Below are 27,206 nucleotides of genomic sequence, written 5' to 3'. Positions count from 1 at the left end.
TTCGGCTTACCCAAGGAGATCAACTGTGAATACGGACCCTAGTTCACGGGAAAGAAAACCACTGAATTCTTCGGAAAATGGCATATCAAGAGGATACTCTCAAACCTATATCACCCAGTGGGTAACGGGAAAGCAGAGTCCTCCAACAAGTCCATACTAAACATCATGAAGAAAAGCTCGAGGATGCCAAGGGACTATGGCCGGAAATACTACTAGAAGTATTATGGGCCTACCGAACAACTCCGAAGACAAGCATAGGAGAGACGTCCTACTCTTTGGTCTATAGGACCGAGGAAGTAATATCGGTCTAAGTCAGAGAACCCAGCCTAAGGTACTCCCACAAAAGCGATATGAGTAACGATAAGAGCAGAAGGTAGGAACTCGACGAAATCAATAAACGAAGAGATATGGTGTACATAAGAATGGTCGCCCAAAACAACAAACAGAACGCTATTACAATAATAAAGCAAACGTCCGTCGGCTTAAAGTCGGGGACTACATGATGAAAGTCAAAACTCAAGCGAACAAAGACCCCCGGAAAGGTAAGCTGGGAACAAACTGGGATGGTCCGTACAAAATCACAGTCAAAGCGAACGAGGGTTCGTTCCAACTAGAGACAATGGAAGGAAAGCAACTACCAAATAATTGGATCATCAACCACCTCAAATACTTTAACTTCTGAGAGAAAAAGTGTCCCCCAAGTCGTTCTCTTTTTCCCTCACTTGAGTTTTGTCCCATTTAGATTTTCTCAAGGAGGTTTTAATAAGGCGGCAAAGGGAACACTTCGACTCGAAGTATGCGATGGAGGGACCTTTCATTGCTAGACTCCTCAATACTCTCCAAGTCAAACAATGAATGGACTAGGTAGACTGGGACTAGGACTGGAACACCAGCTGACACCCAAAATCTGTAACTTTCTCCAAGTATGTAACCAAAGCAACAATGTCGAAGTAATAAGAAACTTACGTTTATCAGGACACCTTTTTTTTCGTATTAAGGTTATATTCGACCTCGCTTGAACAACACATACCGGCCCTCGATCACGATTTAACGAAAGGTTATGTTCGACTAACATCTAACAAACACCTACCGACCCTCGGCCATGATTTAACGAAAAGTTATGTTCGACCCCGCTCGAACAACACCTACCGGCCCTCGGTCACGATTTAACGAAAGGTTATGTTCGACTAAGCTCAAGCAAACACCTATCGGCCCCCGGCCATGATTTAACGAAAGGTTATGTTCGACTAAGCTCGAACAAACACCTACTGGCCCTCGATCGCGATTTAACGAAAGGTTATGTTCAACTAAGCTCGAACAAGCACCTACATGCCCTCGGGCGTGATTTAACGAAAGGTTATATTCGACTAAGCTCGAACAAACACCCGTCGGCCCTCAGCCACAATTCAATACTATGTTATGTTTGATCGCGCTCGAATAACACACGTCGGCCCTCAGCCACGATTTAATACTAGGTCATGTTCGACCACTCTCGAATAACACCCATCGGCCCTCGACCACATTTTAACACTAGGTTGTGTTCGACCACGCTCGAACAAACAACTGATCGGCCCTCGACCACAACATGGCAAAAGACCAAAATCAGTCAAGTTCAAGCAACACCTATCAGCCTAATAGGTACACCCGACTTATATATAAATAAAAGGAAGACACAACCCACAAATAACCATCAATAGGGCTACGACCAACTAGATGACAACGATAATAGAAAGAGCAGAAGTCGTAAACAAGCAAATGACAAATGGGAAAGCACATGAGCACAAAAACAAGTAACAAGTATGGAAGAATGTACAAAAAACAACTTAAGTTCCCATATACAAAATATGCAAAGTTCATTTACAAGGGCTCTTAAAAGAAGGAGACAAAATACAAAAGAAATCTAAGAAGAAGGCTACTGGCCCTCGCCGTCACGGGTCTTTGCGACCTTACCATATCGATCCCCATCGCCATCGCCACCTTTGCCCTGAGGATAAGCGATATTATACCAGGCGTTCTCCTCAAGTCGATCTATACCCTCTTCCCTATTCGCCTCATCAGCCGGAGGCGTAGTGGGAGCATAACCACAAGCGACTCGATCTTCACAAGCCTTAACACGAGCATCTTCAAGGGCAACCTCAGAAACGGAGCCCACCACATACAAATCTCAAAATACATATAATTGGGCCTCGACATGAATCCATTCTTTATATAACTCTCGAGGTACATTAGGAAAATCAGAAATACGGGAAGAGGACGACTGTGCAAGTTATTGAGTCTTCTCGACCTCCAAAATAGCCACTCGATCATGAATAATGGAGTTATCTTTCTCCAGCTCTCTGATCCTCTCCTCGAGCCGATCTTCCTTAACTCTCGCCATTGATTGATCGTTCACTCGCTCAGCTCGAAGAGTCTTATTCGCCAACTCAAGCATCTTCGTCTTCCTCCGAGCATCCAAACGAGAGGACTCTGCCTTCACAAGCTCATTTTGCTTCTCGACTATCTCACTATTGAAGGCCTCCAGCTGAAGTTGGCACTCTTCTAACTGCCCTCGCAACTCGACCACTTGAGCTTGAAGGTCACTGCATTGGGCCTCCACGCCCCTGCTGACCTCAAGATCCTCTCCCCTACTCCTTAATGTCCCCTCGAGGACACTACATTTCTTGATGGCCTCCACCAACTCATCATCCTTCTCTTTCAAGTCGTCCTGAAAGGCCTGCATGTCGATGCCTTCGCGAAATCGCCTGCAGAGATCTCGATACTTGCTGTTATACTCAAAATACTTATCTTTCAATTTCACAAAGATTTCCTTACTCCTTTTCTTCATCGGGGCACCCTTGATCTCTAAAATCACCATCTCATAAAAAGGAAGGAGAAAAAAGAAGTCAGAACCTAGGACACCCTGAAGAACAAAAAAGAGGTTGAAGCACAAAAACTCACCCTAAGAGCAAGGCCATAAATGCTCCTCGATAAAGCACCATCGTCTATTTCTTTAACGGTCTTACCCTCTATTTCGGAACAAAGAGGGCCGAGGTCAGGGACTACCTCTTCGATGTTCACCAGCAGATCACGATCCATGGGGATCGCGATAGTCCTCGTAGACCCCTCCAACCTTCTCTCAAGCTGGGTAAGCCCTTCTTCCATCATCCTCAGGTCGTCCACATCAACGTCAGAACCTGACTCATCGCCCTTCTCAGCAATGTTTTTGCCCCTCTTGTTGGCAAGCATGGAGGTATCTGCAGTTGTTCGAGAAGTCGATGCCTCCTCCCGCCGTGAAGGTCAAGAACGTCAGCAGCCGTCCCTTCAGTCTCCATCAATGGAGAAAGAAGAGACACATCCACATCGACTCCCACCGAACTCGGATCCTTGGGACTCAGCTTGACATCATCTCCCACAAGAATAATCGCTATCTCACGCAGAGAAAAGTCTCCTTCCGATACATAAACGTCCCCGGTGACTCCTTCACGGTATCTACGAACCTCATCTTTCGAGGTTGGAGATCTCTATCACTAGGCAAAGGCTCGTCATCCTCTTTAATGAGAGAGTATAGAGGAAGAGCCGAAGTCTATACGGCCAAAGTGGAAACATAGTCGGATGCTGCAACAGTAGGAGTTGGGACAAAGATAGGACCAGTCGCGGTCGAAACAGGGGAAAAAACTGAGGGCGTGGTGGCCTTCCTCTTCCGGAACGAGGGCATGGGAGATCTCGACCTCCTCTTAGACCCCCTGGCTGAAGCTAAGGAAAAATAGAAAAAGGGAAAATTAGCGAAGGAAAGCGAGCAAAGAAATTAAGGCGCTGATGGTAAAAAGAAAATTACCAGTCGAAGGGAGAGCATGCCCGAATTTCTTGAAAAAACTTGGCCATTCATGAATCCCTATTATGTGAGGGAGGCGCCATTCTAATTAGTCAGAAATATGAGCGTCCAAAGGAGGAGGCAAGGTCTTGGCTGCAAAAGAAGAAGACGACAGTCAAAATTCAGGACCGAACACGGGGGATAAACCAAAGTACTTACGAGTATAGTTCCAAGCCTCAAGAAAGTCGTTGACATTGTTCACAACGTCCTCGGTTATGACAAAAAAGAAGTTAAACCAGAATTGACGATTGGCCTTGTCGTCAATCTTTACCACCAAGCATTTGCCCCCTCGGTGGAGAATGTTCATCATCGTTCCCCTATAAAACCTAGGAGCGAATAGATGAATTAAGTGCCACAATGTCAGTTCGACCCCGACCAGCTCAGCAAACTTAGTGAGCATCTTTATAATTTTATAGATGTACGACGCGAGCTGAGCAGGACAAACGTCGTAGTGATGACAGAACTCGAAAAAAGAATAGCCGACTTGGAAGGGGTAAGAGTAGAGGGCGCAATACCCAAGACGGTGGACTTGTACCGTATCCCCCTCGGCTGGGATCAAATCGATATGATCGGGAAGGCCAAATTTGGCCTTAAGCTCCGCTAATTCATTTACTATCATCACTGATCGAAAAGCTTTAGGTGCGGCCTCTGGTGATTTGGTGAAATCAGATCTGGAATCAGGGTTGCGTGGGATTATCTCCTCCACCGACGGGAAGGTTTCACCCTCAACAGTGGCAGGAACGCTCTCCCCATGGAAGGGGAACACCACTGCCAAGGGAGAAACACGACTCCCCTCACCATCATCAGAAGACACGTTAGACATGATTTAACATAGTGGATGAAAGTAACAAATGAGAGGGAATGAAGAACGATATAGGACAACGAAGCAGAAAAAAAATTTGGAGAAGAAGAAGAGCAAGAGAAGGTATGGTGCTTCAAAACATTAGAAGGTTTAAACTTCAAAATCAGGTTCAAATATCTCTATTTATAAAGGTCATGGCATCAAAACAAAAAAAATGGTTCATCACGATTAGCATCGGAACCGAAGCGGCAGGTCTAATCAAAGGTCACACGCAAAATAAAGAGACGCATCAGGAATATGCGTCATAATGATGCATGAAATCATGACGTCATCCCAACCCATGAACAACATGACTCTAACAAATCACCCGGGAAATTCGAGGCATTCGAAATGCGCGGCCTACAAAGGTCCACGTCGCCTGCTCGCCACAACAACCACGACCCGTGTAGTTCATCTGGCTTGATCGACCACCAATAACATGATCCGCTCATCGAACCCGCCTGCGAAATCGGCCTCAATAAGTGGATGGACTAACTGTATGGGTCAAAATCTATCTCTAGTCGAAATGGTATTATTAAAATATTCCTAGGCCGCCACGTGTCGAAGTAATCTAATTAACAATGAAGGCCGTGGTCGAAGAGTCAGCAAAGACTGATATTGAAGAGTGGCCAAAGATCGAGGCCAAGATCGAGTACCCTTGACAGAGTTATAACATCTAGTTTTGAGATATGATATTAAAGAGAATATTCTAGTGGATATTCTTTGCATTTGTACCATTAGAGTTTTTAGGAACATGTTTCCTATAAATAGAAAGATACACAATGATAGGGGACATGTGATATTCATTTTGGAAAATATACTCTGACTTTAAAGAGAGAATCAAATCTTATTGCAAGCACACAAAATAACCTTTTTACCAAGATTCTTGTCCACACTTTTTCACTAGATTCGAGAATAACTCAGATATTCTAAAGCTCGTCCATCACTCATCATTGTCAGAAAGAACATCCATTGATTTCATCCTTTCTCACGCGACTCAGTCGTTCTATTTACATAAATGCCATTTATTGTTGTTCATCATTATTTAATGCTACGTTACTTCTGTTTGGCTTCTTAAATGTTATTTGTGTGCCACTGTTGCTATTGGAGTATATCTATATATTATTTATCACACTTCCGAGAATTTCTATTTCGGGACATTATTGTTAACTAAGATTAACCCTCATTTGTATAAATTTAATTAGTAGAATCAAGATCTGTATTTTTGGTCAAACAAATACATGTAGATCTATCACACATCCATATACTACAGACACCCATATATGACTTCATCTATATGTGCTACATGACCTATATATAGTTATGAAGTATATATACACCATTGAAACTTGGCAGATCAATCAATATGATGAGGTCAAGAGGGAAGCCAAGACGACAAGTAATGAAGCATGGCAAAAAATAATATTAATTAAATGGTTGTAATAAGCTTTGTAATACAAGAAATTGTCAAAGCTAAGGTTGAATTACGAATATATGTATGAATATCAAGAACTACCTACAAGCTAGCTATATGATTGAATTGGACAGTGTGTCTGGGACCCCATACCTATCTTAGAATGTATATATTTTGATAAATAAGTTTATTAGCGAGGGGCATAATGAACCGATTGGGACAAGACTTATTGTCAAATATAGTAAGAGTAAGAAATGAGGAGAGTGAGAATGCAGAAATAAGAGACAAGAGTAATTAAGAATTCGAGATCCTCAATACCTCCCATGCATTATACTCTTATATAATTAAGCCACAAAAACCATATCATTTTCCTTATCAGTTATCAAGCCAATCGACCTATGATCATTAGTATCATCTAATAAGATGCATGGACCGTTTATAATTCGTTACTATCTTATCTGTTCAAATTATAATCACGACATGAACTTCATATTTGTTGATGGAAGACTCGATATGGATTATTTATGGATGCACAATGAGAAAGCATCAGTGTGGTAACTTTAATAATTAGATATCTCTAATTCAGTTTGGTTAATTATTTGTGTCTATGGTTCCCCAATTTAAGTTGTTGGAATCCGATAGTTGTTGAAACATTTGTTGCTATAAAAGTTACTATGAAGATAGCCTTTTTCAAAGTCCAAACAGTCAAAGTTATGCAGCTCCTACTGATGCCAATTTCTTTTTTAAGAAATTCTAAGCAACGATATATTGCCTTGATCGTTTTTGTGTTGACCTCTGATTTTTCAGCAATCTATATATATAATATTATTTTTTCTTTTGCTGTTAGGAAGTGGTAAAATGCTAGTAATTTCCAACTCGATTTCTGTGCCTTTAGTCCAAGAGGTCTCTTGAGAAACTAATTTTACTTGTTGTTTATTACCGGAGAAGTGTATCTTCTACGGTAAATTAACGGTGTCTATATCAAATTCTAACGAAGGCGAGCGTTAAAACAGGTTAAAGTTGTTTTCGTATGATACGTGGGCGACGAGTTCAAGCCAAGAAATTAACTATTTATGCTTGCATCAATAGATATATCCACCGGGGTGCGACCCTTCTTCGGAACCTGTATAAATGCGAGACTCTTTGTGCACTAGGCTATATTTATTTATTTATATTAAATCAATAAATACATGCCATGAATTTACGTATAAACTTCTTTCACTTAATTAATATTTATTTGCAATATAAACGTCTTTCACTTAATTAATATTTATTCTAACCTCGTTAAATCACTTAATCCAGTAAGTTGATATGCAACTCTTATTCGGATCTGCACAGATGCTTTGTGCATTAGGTTATACTTATTTTGTTACATCAAATCAATCAATGTACGTCATGAATTAAATCAAACCCGAAATAAGTTTTATGTAAATTAACACAGATATTTGTTGTAAGAAAATTTTGAAAAAGAAAAGAGCAGAAAAAAGAAGAAGAAAGAAAAACACTTGAGCACTAATCTTCTTTACAATCTACCCAAATTTATCTCCGCTTAACCCCATATCACAAAAATCTCCGGGATAATCTCATTCCCTTTCTATAATTGCCTGCAGTAGAGTTCTTACATTTGGGGAATACAAACACAAAACACAAAACATACCCAACAACAAGAAGGAGAGATAGAGAGGTGTAGACAAATTGCCCTTTGAGGGTTTGGCTTGCTTTCCTTTTTTTTTTTTTGGCTCTAAGTTTCTACCACTTAGATTACATATCTGATTTCTGTCCGACCCTTTTTTCTTCACCCTCTTTATCTCCTCCAATCCATACCTCTTAATACATACATAACTACATCATCATCATAGTGTATAAATTTTTGTGTCTTGGATAGTATTAGAGCTAAAAACTGAAGCTTTGTTTGAATGCAAATTCTCTTAATTTGGGTAATACCTTTAATGCCTAGTATGGAAGTAAAAGGGTTTATTACCGTAACACCCACAAAGCCAAATCAGTAAGGTTTGTGAAAAACCTTATAACTTTGCCCATTATCTTGCATTTAAGATTGGAGATTTGGTTATATCTGGGTTTTGATCTTTTTGGTAATAGCTGAATCTTGAATTGTGCTGTGGTGTAAATATATGTTGTTGGTTTGGTTTCTGCTTAGGGCATATTGAGGTTAACAAAGGGACATCCTTTGCTGGTTTTGGGATTTTAAAGGGTCTCATAATTCTTGGCTTTTTTGGAGTTTTGCCAATCTTACTGTATTTGAGCACCTGAGTAGTTGCTGGTGAAGCTACCACGTCTGGTTTTCCTAGGGTTTATTGTGTGAAAAGCACTTGTTCATCACTCACTTGTCGGTTTCTTATGATTATTTGTTTCTCAGCAAGTGTTTGAAAGTTGCCCTTGTCTGCTTTTATCAGTGGTGTAAGAACTCTGGTTTTGTGAAGTAATTTGTGTGAGAGACGAATTTAGATATGAACAGGAGGGTTCGGAGGAAATTGGCAAGGAGGAGACAGGAGAAGGTTGATTTCGCTGAGCTTGGTGAGTGTTTGACTTTGGATGAGAGAGGGATAGTTGATTGGACTAGGTTGCCCGATGATACAGTACTCCAGCTATTTTCATGTCTGAATTATCGTGATCGAGCGAGCTTGTCATCCACCTGCCGCACTTGGAGAACTTTAGGTGTATCGCCATCCTTATGGCAGGTTTTAGATCTTCGTCCCCACAAGTGTGATTCTGATGCTGCTGTTGCTCTTGCTCCTAGGTGTAGGAATCTTCAGAAACTTAGATTTCGTGGCGCTGAATCTGCGGATGCGATTATACAGCTTCAGGCTAAGAGTTTGTGTGAGATTAGTGGCGATTACTGCCGCAAGATCACAGATGCTACATTGTCTGTAATTGCTGCTCGACACGAGTCACTTGAAAGTTTGCAACTTGGCCCTGATTTTTGTGAAAGGATTAGCAGTGATGCAATAAAAGCAATAGCCATTTGCTGTCCCCAACTCAGGAGACTTAGACTTTCTGGAATTCGTGAAGTTGATGGAGATGCCATCAATGCATTGGCTAGGCATTGTCGGAATCTAATGGACATTGGTCTCATTGATTGTCTCAATGTTGATGAGTTGGCATTAGGAAATGTTTTGTCTCTTCGCTTCCTGTCGGTGGCCGGCACAACTAATATGAAATGGAGTTTGGCTTTACAGAATTGGAGTAAACTGCCTAACCTGATGGGCTTAGATGTTTCCAGAACAGATATAATTCCTAATGCCGTTTTAAGATTGTTTTCATCCTCACCATGCTTGAAGATCTTGTGTGCCTTATATTGCCCAGCCCTCGAACAAGATGCCAACTTTGTTTCCAATAACAATCATAAAGGTAAACTACTACTTTCTTTTTTCACTGACATTTTTAAAGAAGTAGCATCACTATTTGCCGATACTACAAATAAAGAGAGGAATGTATTTATGGAGTGGAGAAATTTAAAGACGAAGGATAGAAAAATGGATGATGTAATGAATTGGCTGGAATGGATCCTTTCCCATTCACTTCTGCGAATTGCTGAAAGCAATCCACAAGGGTTGGACAATTTTTGGCTTAGCCAGGGTGCATATCTGTTACTTAGTTTAATGCGGAGCGCTCAAGAGGAAGTTCAAGAAAGGGCAGCCACTGGCCTGGCAACTTTTGTTGTCATTGATGATGAAAATGCTAGTATTCACAGTGGAAGGGCTGAAGCAGTTATGCGAGATGGAGGCATAGGTCTCCTGCTAAACCTTGCAAGATCTTGGCGAGAAGGACTTCAGACAGAAGCTGCAAAGGTGAAACTTCTTTCTAATGCTTTGGTTAAAAGAACTTCTTACTGTTTAGTTTGATTTTGTATAACTTTTTATGGTAGGTGTTCATGAATTGTATTTGCTAGATCATATTTGTGCTGCTCTATTACATTTCAGTTGTCTTTCAAGAGCATCCATTAGCTTGCTTTTATCCCTCTGACACTACTTGATGAATGGCCCAAAAATGTGCTAAAGTTATTTTGCTCTCATGGTGAAAATTGATCTGTATGCATCTCTATTCTATGTGTAGGCTATAGCAAATTTATCTGTGAACGCCAATGTTGCAAAAGCTGTAGCAGAGGAAGGTGGGATAAGCATCCTAGCAAATTTAGCAAGGTCTATGAATAGGTTGGTTGCAGAAGAGGCCGCTGGAGGGCTGTGGAATCTGTCAGTTGGGGAAGAGCATAAGGTTGTCAAATTTGTAGTTGCTTTTCTTGTTTTTCGGCAATTTGCTTCCTGCTAAACAAAGTTCAAATGCAGGCCGCCATTGCTGAAGCTGGTGGTGTAAAAGCTCTGGTAGATCTTATCTTCAAGTGGTCTGTCACTGGTGGTGAGGGAGTTCTGGTACGTGCCTTTAGCATATGCATATGCAAGTAAAACTCATGCCTTGCATTCTTACTTGCAATTTATGCCATAAAAATGAATATTATCAGCTCATGTTGCTGTAAGTAACTTGCTTATTTTTTGCCACCTCTTAGGAACGTGCTGCTGGTGCATTAGCAAATTTGGCGGCAGATGACAAATGTAGCATGGAAGTAGCGACAGTAGGTGGTGTACATGCTTTAGTAAAGCTTGCTCAGAACTGCAAGTCTGAAGGAGTTCAAGAGCAGGTTCAATTCTTTCAGCTTTTGAAGTCAGCAACTTTTGTCTGACTCTTCAGGATAACAAGCAGACAGTTTCTAGGTTTTCTTTTTCAACATATCACTTTGTATTTAGGGTCTGAGCATCCAATGGAAATTGTTGAATGCAAGAGTAAATCTGAACAAGCTTTTATATGCATCAAACGCCTGTGCTTTACCAAAGGGCATCCTTTTAAGTTGATAGGTCACTAGCGAACCTGTGTGCACTTCTGAGGCTAGAACATCATTTTCTTGGTTGTTTTGTTTGCAATAGGACCTCACGGGAGGTGGCTTGTACATGCATGTACCATATACAGATCCACTGCATAGGATACACCTGAGCACAATGGAATATGAATTCCCTCCTACTTCTTGTTAATTCTAAAAGTTATCTGTGATATTGTGCTGTCCTCTTGGCCCTTCTTTTTCTTAATATGCAAGTGATTACATGCAACATCTGCCAGTTGGGACTTGTATGATCTAACACCACAGACAGATGAGTTTCTGAAATTGTGGTGTCTAGTGTTGTTGGGCTGTTTTGGCTATCAATTTGTGGATCATTTGGTGAAGAGTATGTTCGTATATCTGATGCTGTCAGTTTTATGATAATATCTATTTTATTTCTCCAGGCTGCCCGTGCACTCGCAAATCTTGCTGCTCATGGTGATAGCAACAGTAACAATGCAGCAGTGGGACAAGAGGCAGGGGCTCTTGAAGCACTTGTGCAGCTTACTCGTTCTCCTCATGATGGAGTCAGGTAATTTGTCTTCCCTAATTTAACTTGTGTATTGTTTACATGAAGTGAAATATTTTTATATTTTCTCGCCTCTTGCATGTAACTATTGATTCAGCAAAGGTCCTTCTAGGATGGAGAGAGAAATTCTCCCTTCTCTCTAGACTACTTGAGACATAGAAACAAGCAAGACATTGATTCTCTGGCAACTTTTCCAGGCAATTTCTGGTGCTGCCCAATTTTATCAAGCTCTAATGGAAATAGTAGCTAAATTATTCAGAAACACAAGCTTAGTATAAGAGAAATGAAATATAATAAAAATCTATCATCTACGTGACAAATATTTTTTATCTACATGACAATTTTGGAAAAGAAATCTTATTCTTTAATCGGACAGAAACCTTTCTAAATAAAGGAAATGGTAGACAATTTAACATGGTATGGGCTTGTGGGAAGTCAAGGAGGAACAAAGTCAAGCTGAATAGGGGACCTCAAAGATCATGGACAAAGGAACATACCATGCAAAGGAGATCACACAGATGCCAAAAAAGTAAGGTACCAAATTGCGGTAATCTAAGAGTGGCCAATTGAAAATATTAAAATTAGTGATTGATAAAAAATCGAGGGAGGAAATCAAATTGTGGATAAGGAAAGCTCAGTACAGTGTTTTGGATTAGCGTGCGGCGACAAATAGCAACGAGGGCCCGCTTCACTGAGGCGAGAGGCGCGCAGCGAAGCGCTCGCCTTTTTGATGTGAAGCGACAATTTATACAAAAACATAAAATATTATATACATATAACTAAAAACTCAATAACAATAATATATTAATAAATATATCATTCAAAAATTAAAGACTCAATAAATAGTCATAGACTCATAGTAGATTCATAAACTAAAGCCTAATAGTCTAAAACACAAGCAACATCTATTCTTCTTCAAGATTTTCAAATTCTACAACTTCATGAATGTTAGCATTATATTGGTCATCATCTTCTTCATCCTCGAAGTCTTCATCAATTAGGGACCGGCTTGAACTTGCTACTCCCTTTCCCTTGTAACTTCGCTATTTTGGTCTGTTGCGTTGCGAGGAAGAAAAGGCGAGCTCCTCTGCCTATGTAGCGAGAGGCGCTGCGAGGCGTCGCTTTTTGAATAAAACGGAAGAAAAGGCAACATTAATATTAAAACACAAAATTAGGGCTTGGGTTTCACGTTTCTCCTTCAGCGACGAGCAGCGACCTTCTTATTCTCCTTCAGCGACCTTCGATCTTCTTCTTCTTCTTCTTCCATCATCAGCCATCATCACCAGGTATGTTACTTTCTTTTCTTTTCTTCTTCTTCTCCTTTTTTCTTGTACTTTCTTCTTCTATTTCAGCAGCGACTTCTTCTTCTTTTTTCTTTCTTCAATCATTTAATGATCAGCTCTTTTTTCTTTCTTTCTTCATTTTTCTTCTTCTTTCTTTGCTGATTTCCAGAGGCAGTAGCCTTTTTTTTTTGGCTCTGTTTTTCTTCATCTTTCTTTGCTGTTAGTTTCTTCATTTTTCTTCTTCTTTCTTTGCCGTTTTTTCCAGAGGCAGTAGCCTTTTTGTTTTGCTCTGTTTTTCTTCTTTCTTTGCTGTTTTTCCAAAGGCAGTAACCTTTTTTTTGTTTGCTCTGTTTTGTTTGCTCTGTTTTTTTCAATTATAGAATTATAGTCTTATACTTATAGAGTAGAATTAATTGCGTATTGACTTGATAATTTTTTTTCTATTGAGTCTTTAATTTTTGAATGATATATTTATTAATATATTATTGTTATTGATTTTTTAGTTATATGTATATAATATTTTATGTTTTTGTATAAATTATCGCTTCACATCAAAAAGGCGAGCGCATCGCTGCGCACCTCTCGCCTCAGTGAAGCGGGCCCTCGTCGCTATTTGTCGCCGCACGCTATCCAAAACACTGCAGTCCCTCTAAGACCATAGATATTCTCCTCAACTCCAGCCGCCATAGAAACAGTACCCCAATCAAGATCATCTCCTTCATACACTTGTTCATCTTCATGATTTTGGGACGCTCCAGTTAACCATTCATTTGCCTCGTCAATGTTGTCCAACAAAATTGGATGAATGGTATCGCGAGCTTAATAACGTCGCCTCAATGTTCTATTGTATTTAATATACACTAGATCATTGAGACGCGATAACTCAAGCCTATTCCTTTTCTTGGAGTGAATCTGCGCATAAGTTGTTTAGATTAATTAATAGATACTAATAATAATACAATATAGAATATATTAATATAATAAATCTACTTCTTACATGCTCAAATACGCTCCAATTTCTCTCGCATCCAGATGCACTACAAGTTAGGCTTAGTACTTTGATGGCAAACTTTTGCAAGTTTGGAGTTTGATGTCCAAATTGCTTCCACCATTTAACTATAGAAAAATATTTTAAAAGGTAATAAGTATACATCAAATAAATTAATTTAAAGTTATAAGGATATCTATATTAAAGTTAGTTACCTGGCGACCTTATGTCTCTGTCTCTAACGGCCGCTTGTAAACCAAATAGGCCCTCTGCTTGTGAGTGCCTACCAAACTCCTCCCCTATTTGATCTATCGTCGCTGAATTAGGGACCAACTTCTCAAGACATGCATAGTATCCAATCCACACCTCTGAAGCCAAAGTTTCATCTCTAGTGTTCTTGTAAAATAATCCCGGGTTCAGAAGATGGCCTGCTGCATGCAAAGGTCGATGGAGTTGATTCTCCCTCCTGGTATCAATTATCTCAAAAACTTTCTCATATTTCCTAATATCTCCCTCAAATGACGCTGCAATAGTCTCTTTGGCTCTATCCATAGCTTCATAAAGATAGCCCATTGGTGGTTTTCTCTCCCCATCCACCATACGAAGCACCCTAATCAAAGGACCACCAACTTTAAGAGCCCGAACGACGTTATTCCAGAATGATAGAGAAATAAGAACTTTGGCAGTTTCTTTCTGCGCAACTTCCTTTGCATATCTATTATCTTTCCATTCATTTGAAAGAACTAGCCTTCTCAAGTTTTTCTTTTGCAAGTAAAAACTATGCAAAGTTAAGAAAGCCGTTGCAAATCTAGTCTTGGCCGGTCTCACCAAATTTCTTTCATTAGTGAATTTCCTTATCAAATTCAACAACAACGATCTCTGACTGATGTAAGAATATACCTTGACAACCTTAGTGAAAACTGTAAAAGTAACAATAACAATTTTATAGTTAATACTTAATATGATAGGACATAAGTATAAATAAAGTTAAAGGCTTTGAAGATAACTATATTAAAGTTACCTGAAGCATATGGGTTTTCCTTGAATATGTCACCAAACATCAAGTTGATACAATGGGCAGCACATGGAGTCCAATAAATGTGTGGATACATAGCTTCATCATCCTACCCGCACTAACATTCTCACTAGCATTATCAGTAACAATTTGTACAACATTTTCCTTTTCAATTTTATCAATAGTCTTTCTAAACAAGCTGTACATTTTGCTTCCATCCGTAGAAGAGTTGCTAGCATCGTGAGATTCAAGAAAAACACTCCCTCTTGGATAGTTCACCAACACATTTATGATCATTTTTCCATTCCGTGCTGTCCATTTATCCATCATAATGGAACATCCAAACTTGTTCCATTCCACTTTATGCTCCTCAATAATTTGGTCTATCTTCTTCACCTCTTTTTTAAGATGAGTTACTCTAACTTCATGATAGCTAGGAGGCTTCATTCCTGGGCCATATTGTCCTACGACCTCAATGAATTTATCAAAAGTTTTGTAGTTAACACAGTTGAAAGGAAGCCCTGCATCATACATCCATGCTGCAAAGGCACTTACGACGTGGTCCCTCAAAATCTTCTTGGCTTCTAAACCTGGACCTTCTTCACCTTTTCCCTTTTCTTGTTGTTTTGCCGAGAAATAAAGATTGAGAGGACCTTTTGTCACTGTACGTGCCGTCGTGGATGACCTACTAGAACTATTTGAAGATATCTTATGAGTGTTGGGGGGAGGTCTCATTTCACCATCTTCATCCATTTCATCATCTTCATCAATTAGATTCACCGATGCTTCAAAATTCATTTGAGTTCTTGTCACATTTTTCTTATTAACAAACGCTTTTACTTCCTCCCTAACCTCGGGCGGACAAAGGGGACATTGTACTACATTTTTAAATCCACCTATCAATGTTGCTTGTGACGAGTTATCCCACCATGATATGTTTTTTCACAAAACACACATTTAATTGCGGATCTTGATGAGCCTTGTATAGCATAATTCCAAGCTATATCATTTCGTTTATTACTATCGGATGACGCCATTTCAACGTTGTTTTATAGAAAAAAAATTATCAAGTCAATATGCAATTAATTCTACTAAATAAGACTATAAGTCAATAATTGAAAAAAAGGCAAACAAAACAGGGCCTGAAAAAACAAAGCGTTTGTTAAGAGAAGAAGCAACCTTTGTTATTTTGCCAAAACAGGGCTTCGAAACAGCCTCTGTTATTTTGCCAAAACAGAGCCAAAAAAAAATTAAGAGAAGAAGAAAGACCTCTGTATTTTGCTCGAAAAATAGAGCACAAAAACAGACCTCTGTTTCTGTTCTTTTCGACAAAAAACAGAGGAAAAAAATAGAAAGAAGAAAGAAGAAAGAAGAAAGTAGAAAGAAGAAAGAAGAAAGAAGAAGAAGCATACCTGGTCTTTCAATGGTAGGAACCTCAAGCTTTCAAATGAAGAAGACCATGGCAGAACCCTAATCGCGAGTTCAGAACGTCAAAGAAGCTCTGTTGTTTTGTTCGAAGTTGAAGAAGCTCTGTTGTCAAGCCCTAATCGCGACCCTTTTTGTTAAGTCTTTGCCCTTTTTTTTTTAACGCTACGGTCGCTTCTCGCGACACTGTCGTCTCTCGCCACACAGGCAGAGGCGAGCGCTATTTTGAAACGCAACGCAACAGAGGGTCTATAGCGACATTGTCTCGCTTCGCCTCGCCTCACGCTATTTATAACGCTGGCTCAGTAAGCCGAGATTGAATCCTAAATAGATGTCAAATTGCGCAGTTATGGCCAGAAAGCATTTTTGGATCGTCTGGAGAAATGTGGAGTCTTTTTGAAATTCAATGAAGAAATGAGGAGTGGATCTCACTTGCGATAGGTTCATGTTGGTGTGAAATGCGTAGTGAAGCCATTACTAACGTCGACTGTGCTTGAGGTTGGGGATACAGCCTATAAAGGTTTCTGATATGAATTGAGTCAACAACATAAGTACAACCAGTATTGTCAAAGCGCGCAGGCGCGCTTAAGCCCTGAAGCGAGGCTTAAAACATGTTGAGCGCTTCGCCTCACTTAGCGGGCGCTTCAGTATCGTCATCAAGACTCTGAGGCATAGTTTTCCTTGCCAATGAGCGTAATCCTGAAGAGGTGGTACTAAACAATTAATAGATCATTTTGTTGTAATATTTTTCTAATTTATTTATCCATATATTTGTTATTCATGCTTATAATTATTAGTCTTGGATTACACATACATATTTGTATTTTTTTTTTTTCCATTTGCGCCTTTATTCATGAAAGCTCACGCTTTATTTGCGCTTTGCACTTAAAGTTCCAATAACACTGAGTACAACAAGATGGCCCAAGCTCTTTCACCCGCATGTACTCATCTCTGACAAACTACAAACAATTTACAATAACATTCTGATGGAGAATCGGCCTGCAGTTTTTCCTATGACAGATGACACATTTACGGGGTATGTGCAACATAGTGGTGTAATTTTGTTTTGGATTACAAAGTCAGTTGACGACGTGTAAGAAAACATTGAGCATGCGCATACAATGGGGTGTAACAGCTATTATGTTCAAATGAAACACAACATTGGGTCAGGAAAAGAAAATGGAGGAATAGCGAGCGGAGATTTGGGCTTAATAATAAGAGCGAGGAAATTGGTAATGAACCCATCACTGAGATACAAATGATTGACCTAGATCATCTTGAGATGACCTAGAAGTTGAAGGCACCACTTTGAGTTGACTATAATTGAATTGGAAATTAAAGCTGTTATTTTGAACGATAGACAAACTCTAGTTTAAAAATCTAGAAAAGCGGTTGAAGCTAGGAGTAGAGAAAGAAGGTGAAAACAATTACTCTTGTAGAAGAGATACGAGTGTGAATAGTGGAGGTGATGGAGCTAGTCCTATGGACTAGAAAAATGGTCAAACCCAGAAGCAGAAAGAAGGTGTCGATTCACGTGAAAACAATTACTCTTGTAGAAGAGAAATACGAGTGTGAATAGTGGAGGTGATGGAGCTAGTCCTATGGACTAGAAAAAAGGTCAAACCCAGAAGTAGAAAGAAGGTGACGAGTCACGACCATTAGCCCAATAGAAGAGAAACATAATGTGTGAATAAATTGGAGATGGTGGACCTAGTACCGTGGCATGTTTCTAATAGATAGTCGCTCACAGAAGAGCTGATATTAGAAAACTTTTATGACAGAGTTTATTGCTTCAGATAGCTCATGACTGGTAAATTGATATCTCTATACAATGGTCTGCCTTCTAGAAGCTTCACCAGCTTCCCCCAATGCGTCTCTACTGTAGTATTGTCTAAATTGTTTTTTCCTCCTTTGCTGCTTACCTACGCTACTAGGATAGCAATTAAGCCAACCTTACTTGCATTCTCGAAATGATGGCTTTCTCTCCTTTGTGTGCTGGAGGGCGACTAGGTGTTGACCAAAAAATAAGATGTTGCTTGATGAAGATTTGGCTCTAATGAAGGGCTAGTGGCATGTCACTGAACGGTGACTGTATGTTGGCATAAAGTTGATGGCGGTGGTACGCTGACTGCATGATGAGTGTTGAAGAATAGCAAAGTGATGTTGACTAGACATGCTTGATGATGAACAATAACTAATTGGACAAATTTGAACTGTCCACTTGATAAGTCAACATGCATATGCTGCTAACTTGACATGTTAACTGTCAAGTGTTGACTTGAAAGGTCAACAACATGGACTGATGCATAAACTATAGACAACTGTGGACTGTTCAAATATGGCAGGTGCAAGGAAAAACAAGTTTGCCTGACGTCCATTGAAAATAAACCTTCGTAGCCATGCTCAGGATAGTGGTCCTAAAAGATTAAAAAAGAGGTGGTACCACCAAAATGATGACTGCACAGAGACAATACTTGTAAAGTTACGATAAGTAGGAAATTTTTTGTACGGGTAGTCAGTGTAAGGCTATCTTTTTTTTGATCAAGGACAGTGTAAGGCAATCTTTCGGTTAGCAGAAACTACTTAGGTATCTACTAAGATCGTAGAAACTCAGATACCATGTGAAGAGGGATGAGGATTTCTTGACTTGATTATTGACAACACACAAGAGAGGTTTCATATATTGCAATCTCAGACAATGTACGATATGGTTAGTAATAATTTACTTAGACAATGTAAGGTGTAGTACGTAATTAATCACTAGTCTAACAATGGAGGTAGTTATTCTACGATTAAACATATTCTACTCAATGACATCCTATGTATATTACTTCCTTTGTCCCATTTTATGTGACATATTTTCCTTTTTAATATGTCTAAAAAAGAATGACACCTTCATATATTTAGAAACAATTTAATTCTAAACTTCTCATCTTACCCTTAATGAGATGATTGATAGCCACATAAATACCTATGGCTTGTTTTGGAGCACAAATTTCAAAAGTCTTTCTTTCTTAAACTCCATGTCCAGTCAAACATCGCCGAATAAAATGGGACGTAGGGAGTATGTCGTTAGTAATTAGTCACTTGTCTAACAACTCAAGTAGTTATTCTACAATTAAATATAAAATATTGTTGTATGTAATATTATAGATTGATCTCCAACTCAAGTTCGATTAAAAAAAGGGCAGCCCAGTGCACAAAGTATCCGGTGTTCAGGTAGGTTCCAGGGAAGGGCCATACCCGAAGGGGTGTGGTGTAGGCAGCTTGCACTAACACAAGCGTTAGTGGCTGATTACACAGCTTGAACTCGTGACCTTTTCTTTTTGCTAAGTAGGCTCGAATCTGTGACTTGTAGGTCACACGGAGACCTCAAGTTCGATAAATCTAGACACATTTTGAATATAAGCACATTCTAACATGTTAATGCATCAATTTCTTGACTTGAGTGTTCCACTCTTACTAGATTCCATTAGTTTCAAGCTGGTATACATGGAACCTTTTTTGGTTTTAGTTTCAAAGTCAGATTTGCTGCATAAACATGTGAAACAGAACTCATGATCCTAAACACCTGTCACCTTAGGTCCATTTATCATATCTCATTGCTTTTCTTTTGACAAGTATATTTTGTATCTCATTTATTTTGCTTTCCTTGCTGTGATTTAGGCAAGAAGCTGCTGGAGCGTTATGGAATCTATCATTTGATGACAGAAATCGTGAAGCAATTGCGGCAGCTGGTGGTGTTGAGGCTTTGGTATGGTGTTAATCTAGTTTTGGCCTTACTATTTTCAGTTTCCTTGAAACTATTAGTTATGGACATACAATGTTCCATACATGGCAATAGCTTGAGCTTTGGAGTTGAGAATTGTTGTAAGTGTCATGTTTCCATACTAAGTCACAGATTTCCCATACAAGATAATATTTTCCCAAATTTACTGTACATTTTGCTGACTTGGTCTAGTTTGTAGTTTAAGAATGCTCAGCTGAAAAGTGGAAGGAGCCTAAATATACTGGTACTAGACTTTTAGCTTTTTGCTAGTCAGGGTTTCATCAGTTCATGACCCATCCTGGACAGCATTATCGCATCACTCATTATCAGCATCCATATTGTTCACGGGAACAAAGATGGCTGAGGGAACAAGTATTGTATGTCGAAACTAGTGGAGAAAAGCTTCTTCTCTGGTTAAGGGGACATTAATTCCTAATAGGCTTTAGCAGTCTGCTGTTGTCGAGGAAGTAAAGGTGAAATTGTCATGGTTTCATCATGGTTTTAAATTCCCTTATCCAAGAATGATAACTCCATCACTGACTTCTAAGTAATCCTGCTTGTTGTGACTTGTGAATTTGCCAAATAATCACTGTACTGCGGGCAAATTCTGCGCCGGCCGTTGCTGTACATGATACTAATTATGTGGTATCACATCGGTTTCGGTTTTTTAGATTTGCTTTAATGAGCGTTGAAATGGTGGTTTTCTTTCTTTATTCATACATTTCTACAGAATATTAGAATTCCGAACCGTGTTCCTTTCTAAGTTGAAGAGTGATGTATTCCTTTTATCTTGCCTGTTTGCCAGGTTGCTCTTGCACATTCGTGCGCAAATGCTTCTCCTGGTCTGCAGGAGAGGGCTGCTGGTGCTTTGTGGGGATTGTCTGTGTCAGAAGCAAACAGGTCTGTAAAATTATTAGATTTTTTGGTGCAGATGCTAGATTGGTATATCTATTTTGTCATAGGTATCAGACTGCGTGAACCTATTTCTGCTTTTATTAATCTCTGCGAAGATCTTTGTACAGGCAATTTGCCTACTGCATCTATGAATCATATCAGGCTGAATGGCTACCATAACTTTTTTTTTTTAATAAAGCTGCAGTTATTTATTTTTGTATGTCAGGTAGTTTGTTTCCTTTGTTATTTTATTTTATTTTTTCGGTAGGTAACAGTTTAATTAAAAAGGATCCAAGGGGGATGCGAAGAGGACTAATAGACACCATATTTGAACCTCAATCCATCTGATAACCCTCATAAGAATCTTCTTGAAATTATGTAATGTACTATTAGTCCATGTACAACTAGAGGATCTCCTGCTCTGGCACTGCCACCACCTCTTTCCACCCTCATCTCTGAGTTTGGATTATTTTGTTATTATGCCTATCTTTCTATCCCAAACTCTATCTTCCACCACCACTTCGTGTTCCATAATCATTTTTAACTCATAACTTACTAAGGTCACCACAATAATTCTTCTCCAACATTGCCATATTACATTACACACCATTAACTCTGGGTAGGTAACAGAAAGGGGTACACGTACAGCATGATGCCAACAAAAATTGGATGGACATGTGCATAACTTAAACCACTATGTCCTGAGCGTTGCAACGTACTAATTGAATATGAAAGTTCATTTCTTCATGTTTCTACCAATTGCTTTATGGTAAAATTTATAGCCATGTTGCAACTGCACAATTTGCTTTCTCTTTACTCAATTGGATATTAATCCAATTCATAATTTATTGAATCCTGCAATAGTATTGCCATTGGACGAGAAGGAGGTGTGGCGCCACTTATAGCACTTGCACGATCTGATGCTGAGGTAAATCTTTATAATGCGAGGCTTCTATATGTTGGATAGAAACGTTTTTCTTGCCTGCCTGATTCTTGCTCTTCCATGCTGTTTGCGTCTTTGCGACTTGTGAAGACTTAATTTCTTGACTTGTTAATTTTAGTTACTACTATTGAACTATGACAATTGACACCCTTCCTCAAATTGTAAGTGAATTGGGTCCTTATATATCTCTTAAGTTCATGCTTAACAGTTAGCTATATTTATTTTGTTTCAGAATAGATTGTAAATTTAAATATAGATTCGGCAGCTAGAAATCTTTTCTAGGGATATCGACCCGTGGTTCTCAGTACCTAGCAATTATGCTGCTACTAATTGTGGCACCTCAACATGGTTATGTTAAAGGGAAAGTAAATCACTTTTTTGGATCTAAGGTTGTACCATTTATTGGTAAACTGTTTTTCCATTTTCCTCTGGAAATTTTTTAGCCAGAGTTAGCTAGCTCTTCAAACTTAAAAAGAATTAACCAGCCTGTCCAATGATGGCTAGGCTTTAATAAAAATATATGTTCCTCGTAGTTGCATAGTTTAATAGGTAAATGTAGTATTAAAAATCTTTCTGTACTCTGGAGTAGTTTTAGGTCTAAACTCTTCCATGGCATATTGGCTAGTGGAGCTGTTATTAATTCCACCTTGAAAGTGCTAAAGTATCCAAGTACAAGAGCTGCAAGTGGGTAGTAGTTCTGATGGCGTCTTTCACATAATCGCTGATGTTGTTTTGGTTAAACTGCGATCTATAGATGTAGCATACATTTGACATTTGTTTATGTACCTACAAGCGGTTTTAAACTAAAGTGTGAGGCCACTGCTTTGTTGATTGGCATGTACTCTGAATCAAATAAGTTTTTATGCTTTCTGGAGTATGAGGCTTATTATGCTTGTATATTCCTAAAATTTCCTTTTTCCAGGATGTCCATGAGACTGCAGCTGGGGCTCTCTGGAATCTTGCTTTCAACCCTGGTAATGCTTTCCGTATAGTGGAGGAAGGAGGGGTTCCTGCCCTCGTTCATCTCTGTTCGTCATCTGTCTCAAAAATGGCACGCTTTATGGCTGCATTGGCGTTGTCTTATATGTTTGATGGAAGGTACTTGACAATGTCTTCATCCGTGAAACTATATACTAAACAGCATCCTATGCTAAATACGGTATGCTATTTAGTATAGATTTTTTTTGAATGATTCTGTTTTATTTTCCACGAGAGCCGTCTTAGGACGATATTTATTTTCCAGAAGCCATTTATTTCTGGCATTCTTTTCACATCATATTTAGCAATCCAATCTAGCTATAGCTGTTTCAGAGGAGATCAGGAGACAACTAACTGGAGCAAGGTCTCTTCGTCTTTTATTATGCTCAACAAGTATGTAGTTCCCATTCTTCCTTAGGTGTCTCATGTCTGAGCTGTTTAAGATTGAGGAATAGGGCATTGTCATTTGAACATTTTTACCTGGGAAGCTAGGTTTTGGTTTTTTTTTTTTTTTTGTGGGTGGGGGGTGGGGAGGGTATGTGCCTTTGAATGGCTACTTGTAGACGTAGTAGAGAAAAGAACTCCGTCAGCAGCACATCTTTATCTCACGAAAACTTCTCTGTAGATCTCAGTTGAAGAGAACCAGTTATTGAGATTCATTTGGATGTAATTGTGTTGCTTGAATGGGGATATAATAGCCTGTAGAGGAGTTCAAGGGCTTAGTTAACTTTGACGGTTGTCACCCAAGTGAGTTTGACGACATGTGGGAGATAGAGAAACTTGCTTTTCTTGTGATAAATCTCACAGGACAAGCTCATATGACTTTTCTTGTCGACAGTTAACTTCTGATGCTGTTTATGCCCATCTAAGAATACTCTCATATGGATTGGTTATGATGTATATGTCTCGCTTCCCCCAGAATACTTTTGCGGTAGCTTTTTCACACAGTTTAGAGGAAAGTAGAAGTTTTGATCTCCAATAATCATGCTCGTCCACTTATACTTTATGGATGATTATGATTGAAAAGATCTATTTTGTAGAAATGTGACCAAATAATGGGACATTCCCACAAAGCAAATTGAAAAATTGTGGATAGAGGTAATAGATGGGTATATTGAAAAGTGAGATAGACATGTTCATCTGTTGTATATTTTTACCGGTTAACAGAATCATGGTTCATCTGCTTACTCTGCTGGGTGATGTGAAATCATCCTTCTCTTCATGCTTTTGCTCTTCCATTTTCTTCTTGGAACATAAAATCTGATTAAATATTGCATCCTTCAGTAAAATTTAAGGTAGGTTTCTCAAAATGTGTCATTGTTCCGCATGTGCATCCAATTGTCAGAATCAAAATAAATTTTGTGTAATCTCTGTTGATCAGTGTATTTGTTCAAGCTTTCAGAAATTTTCATTTTCATGTTCTATAAAACTTTGTGACTAGACAATGGACCTACTCCATGGGAGAGGCTAAACAAAATAGAAACTCTTGTAATTGGATTTCAAAGGGGGAGAGGACATACTGACAAGAGTATTCAGCTGAAATCTTTAAAATACAACTGCCTCACTAAGGGTGCTTGCAATAGGAAAACAAAGTTGAAAAGTGATTTGAAATGTTCTCACTTGTCAAAGGGAAAAAGAAATGATTTTGAGGCATTCTGGAGCGTTTTTGCATTCTTTCCTTGTGAGTAAAAGTTAAAATGCCATTTCCTCTCTCTGACAGAATGGATGAAGTTGCACTTGTGGGAACTTCTTCAGATAGCACCTCTAAGAGTGTAAACTTAGATGGAGCTCGAAGAATGGCTTTAAAGAACATTGAAGCTTTCATCCTTGCATTTTCTGATCCACAAGCATTTTCTGCTGCTGCTGCATCATCCGCCCCTGCACCATTAACTCAAGTTACAGAATCAGCTCGTATTCATGAAGCAGGTCATCTAAGGTGCAGGTATGCATGTTGTCTTCCCCCAACCCCCAACTCTCTCTTTCTCCTTCTCTTTATCCTTTTCTGAATCTTTTTATCTTATGCTTACTGATAAGATGTCTTGTACACATAAGCTCACTTTTCATAAGAAAAATTTCATCGTGTGTTTAATTTACTGCGTCAGCTGTGTGCATCATTCACTCTCTGAAAAAAGGTGGCCGTCTCTCGCTCATCGAGAATTCTAGGGCTTAATGCCTGTACATTTCCTGGGGAAGCAACATAGAAAACTCTATTGAGTCTATTTTATGAAATTCAACACATTGCTTCATCTTCACCAAGTTGTGACATGGCAAGATTGAAATATGTGGTGCTTAACTGTTTAGCAACTCTCCTGGATCCCAAATATTCTCTCTTGCCTTGTTGAATCTTCATCTTCTTTTCCCTCGTTAATTTTCTTAGGTATCCTTTTTCCTTTTTCATTAACAATTTTGTTAAACTACCTCTTCAGTGGAGCTGAGATTGGAAGATTTGTCACGATGTTACGAAATTCTTCTTCTATTCTCAAAGCATGTGCTGCATTTGCCCTTCTTCAGGTAAATGATTCTCTTTGAGAGTGACACTGACATTTTTCTGATATCAGCTTTTATTTTTTGAGCTGGTAACTTAACTGATCTTGTGTTTACATTTTTCTAGTTCACAATCCCAGGTGGTCGTCATGCACAACATCACGTCCGCTTATTGCAGAATACCGGAGCATCAAGGATTTTGCGTGCTGCCGCAGCAGCAGCCAGTGCCCCTATCGAAGCCAAAATCTTTGCACGGATTGTACTTCGGAACTTGGAGCACCATCATATAGAATCCTCAAACTAATGCCTGGCAAAGACTACTATGATCCTAGGCTTGTGCATTGCGGCCATTGCCATTGGCACCTTACTCAGCAGTAGTGGTAGGTATACTCCTCTCGGTGCCATTGACACTAAGCTTCCAGTTTGTGTTAGCGTTCTGAAACTAATGGTGCTGGCTTTTGGGAAGAGGCAAAGGCTTCTTATTTTTCTACCCAAATGTCTGCCTTCTTGTGAGTTTCTTCTAGTTTTATTTCTTGGGTACATAGGGTGTGTGATTTTTTCCCCTTTTTATTAGTTATTTTCGTCATTATTTGTGTCTGTTTGAGCTTAGGCTTGATAGATCTATTGGCAGGCGTTAGTTTCGAAGTCCAGTTGATTTTTCAGTTTTTATATTTTAATTTACCCTGGCAGTTTGTTCAATACCTGTACATTATAGATTTGCAGAGACATTAGCATGCTGACAATTTCTGTACAAACACTTCAAAGAATTTCTATGATATAGTAGCTGTGTTTTAAGGTGGTTTGGATGATGAAGTTGATGGTGTCTTTCAAGCATCTGAAGTTTCATCCTTTTTGCCCGAATACGTTTCTTAAACATCCTTTCTATCTCCACTAGGTAGGGATAAGGTTTCCATACACATTACCCTCTGCAGTTCCCACCTGTGGAAATATACTGGATTGTTGTTGTTACCCGAATACGTTTCTCAAAAATATATTACTGCTAAACAAAGTTTTGCAATGGTAGCTTCAACTTATGAAAGTGAATATCCAAGGGCCACGAGCTTTTAGAGGCCAAGACAAGTGGTCTAATTCTAAATGGCTAGCGTTGGTAAAATGGCCGTACAATACTAACGGTATAGTCTTTCCCATAATCAAAGTTTTTTTCACTATTACCCCGCGCAAGAAACTATTTACATTTGGTAGCTGAAAGTGTATAAATTTGTATAATTTTTGTATATAACATACAAAATGTGTATATATACAAAAAATATAGGAGTATATTTTTTTGGCTATTATTTTGAGAGCGGCTATACAATGTCATTTTTTTTCAATTAATTAATTATTCATTGGTGCTTCTCAAGTCTTACTGCAACTCCAACCTAGTAATTTCTGCACTTCTCAACCCAAAACACAAGGACTTTCGAAGGTACTTTTTAAATTTAGTTATGTAATAATGTCTGGAGAATAAAGAAGGAAAATGATGCTTAAAAAGTACTCTACCTATGATCCTTCAGCATTGATTACCTATTTAATTGAGGTGAGCTATTCATTGTTCTTGTACATTTTCAGAAAAATTCCAGTTAGTTTTGTGAAATAGAGTTATATTCATGTATTTTAGCATCATCCATTAAAAAAAAAAAACTTAAAGGATTCATCTTCCATTAAGTTGCTTAATGTTTATAGTTGATCCAAACCACTACTTACTCAACAACAAAAAAATATAACCTTTTGAATTCCGATGACCTGACAATTCTAGGATTAGCATTTAGCAGTGACAAGACCAATGTAAAATCTCGAAATCTGGGATATACTGGAGATGTAAGGAGTCCAGAACCAAAATATTGTATATTTTTACTCCCGAGACAAAAATAAGTGGAAAAAAGTGTTGAGGACCATATGTAATTT

At 38.9% G+C, this 27,206-nt stretch overlaps 2 protein-coding genes across 2 annotated transcripts; one reads left to right on the top strand and one right to left on the bottom strand.

Moving 5' to 3' along the window:
• Positions 1-1,912: 1,912 nt before the first annotated feature.
• LOC138900015 (spindle pole body component 110-like) lies at positions 1,913-3,225 on the bottom strand. The gene is made up of 3 exons (XM_070186734.1): positions 3,043-3,225; positions 2,285-2,899; positions 1,913-2,134 (listed from the first exon to the last, which is right to left on the bottom strand). The coding sequence occupies exons 1-3, from the start codon at positions 3,223-3,225 to the stop codon at positions 1,913-1,915; spliced, it is 1,020 nt and encodes a 339-aa protein (XP_070042835.1).
• A 4,323-nt stretch (positions 3,226-7,548) lies between these two features.
• On the top strand, positions 7,549-26,114 carry LOC104088316 (protein ARABIDILLO 1). Its single transcript, XM_070177284.1, has 12 exons — positions 7,549-9,914; positions 10,180-10,338; positions 10,410-10,493; positions 10,628-10,759; positions 11,398-11,525; positions 19,900-19,987; positions 20,808-20,902; positions 21,761-21,824; positions 22,762-22,937; positions 24,538-24,759; positions 25,244-25,328; positions 25,429-26,114. Exons 1-12 carry the CDS (start codon positions 8,574-8,576, stop codon positions 25,603-25,605), a joined length of 2,751 nt encoding a protein of 916 aa, XP_070033385.1. The 5' UTR covers positions 7,549-8,573; the 3' UTR covers positions 25,606-26,114.
• The last annotated feature ends 1,092 nt before the right edge of the window (positions 26,115-27,206 follow it).

This window comes from Nicotiana tomentosiformis, chromosome 1 (genome assembly GCF_000390325.3).
Source record: "Nicotiana tomentosiformis chromosome 1, ASM39032v3, whole genome shotgun sequence".
In the NCBI taxonomy this organism is placed as follows: Eukaryota; Viridiplantae; Streptophyta; class Magnoliopsida; order Solanales; family Solanaceae; genus Nicotiana; species Nicotiana tomentosiformis.
Note: the sequence above shows the minus strand (reverse complement) of the source record. Positions and strands in the feature narration are given on the sequence as shown.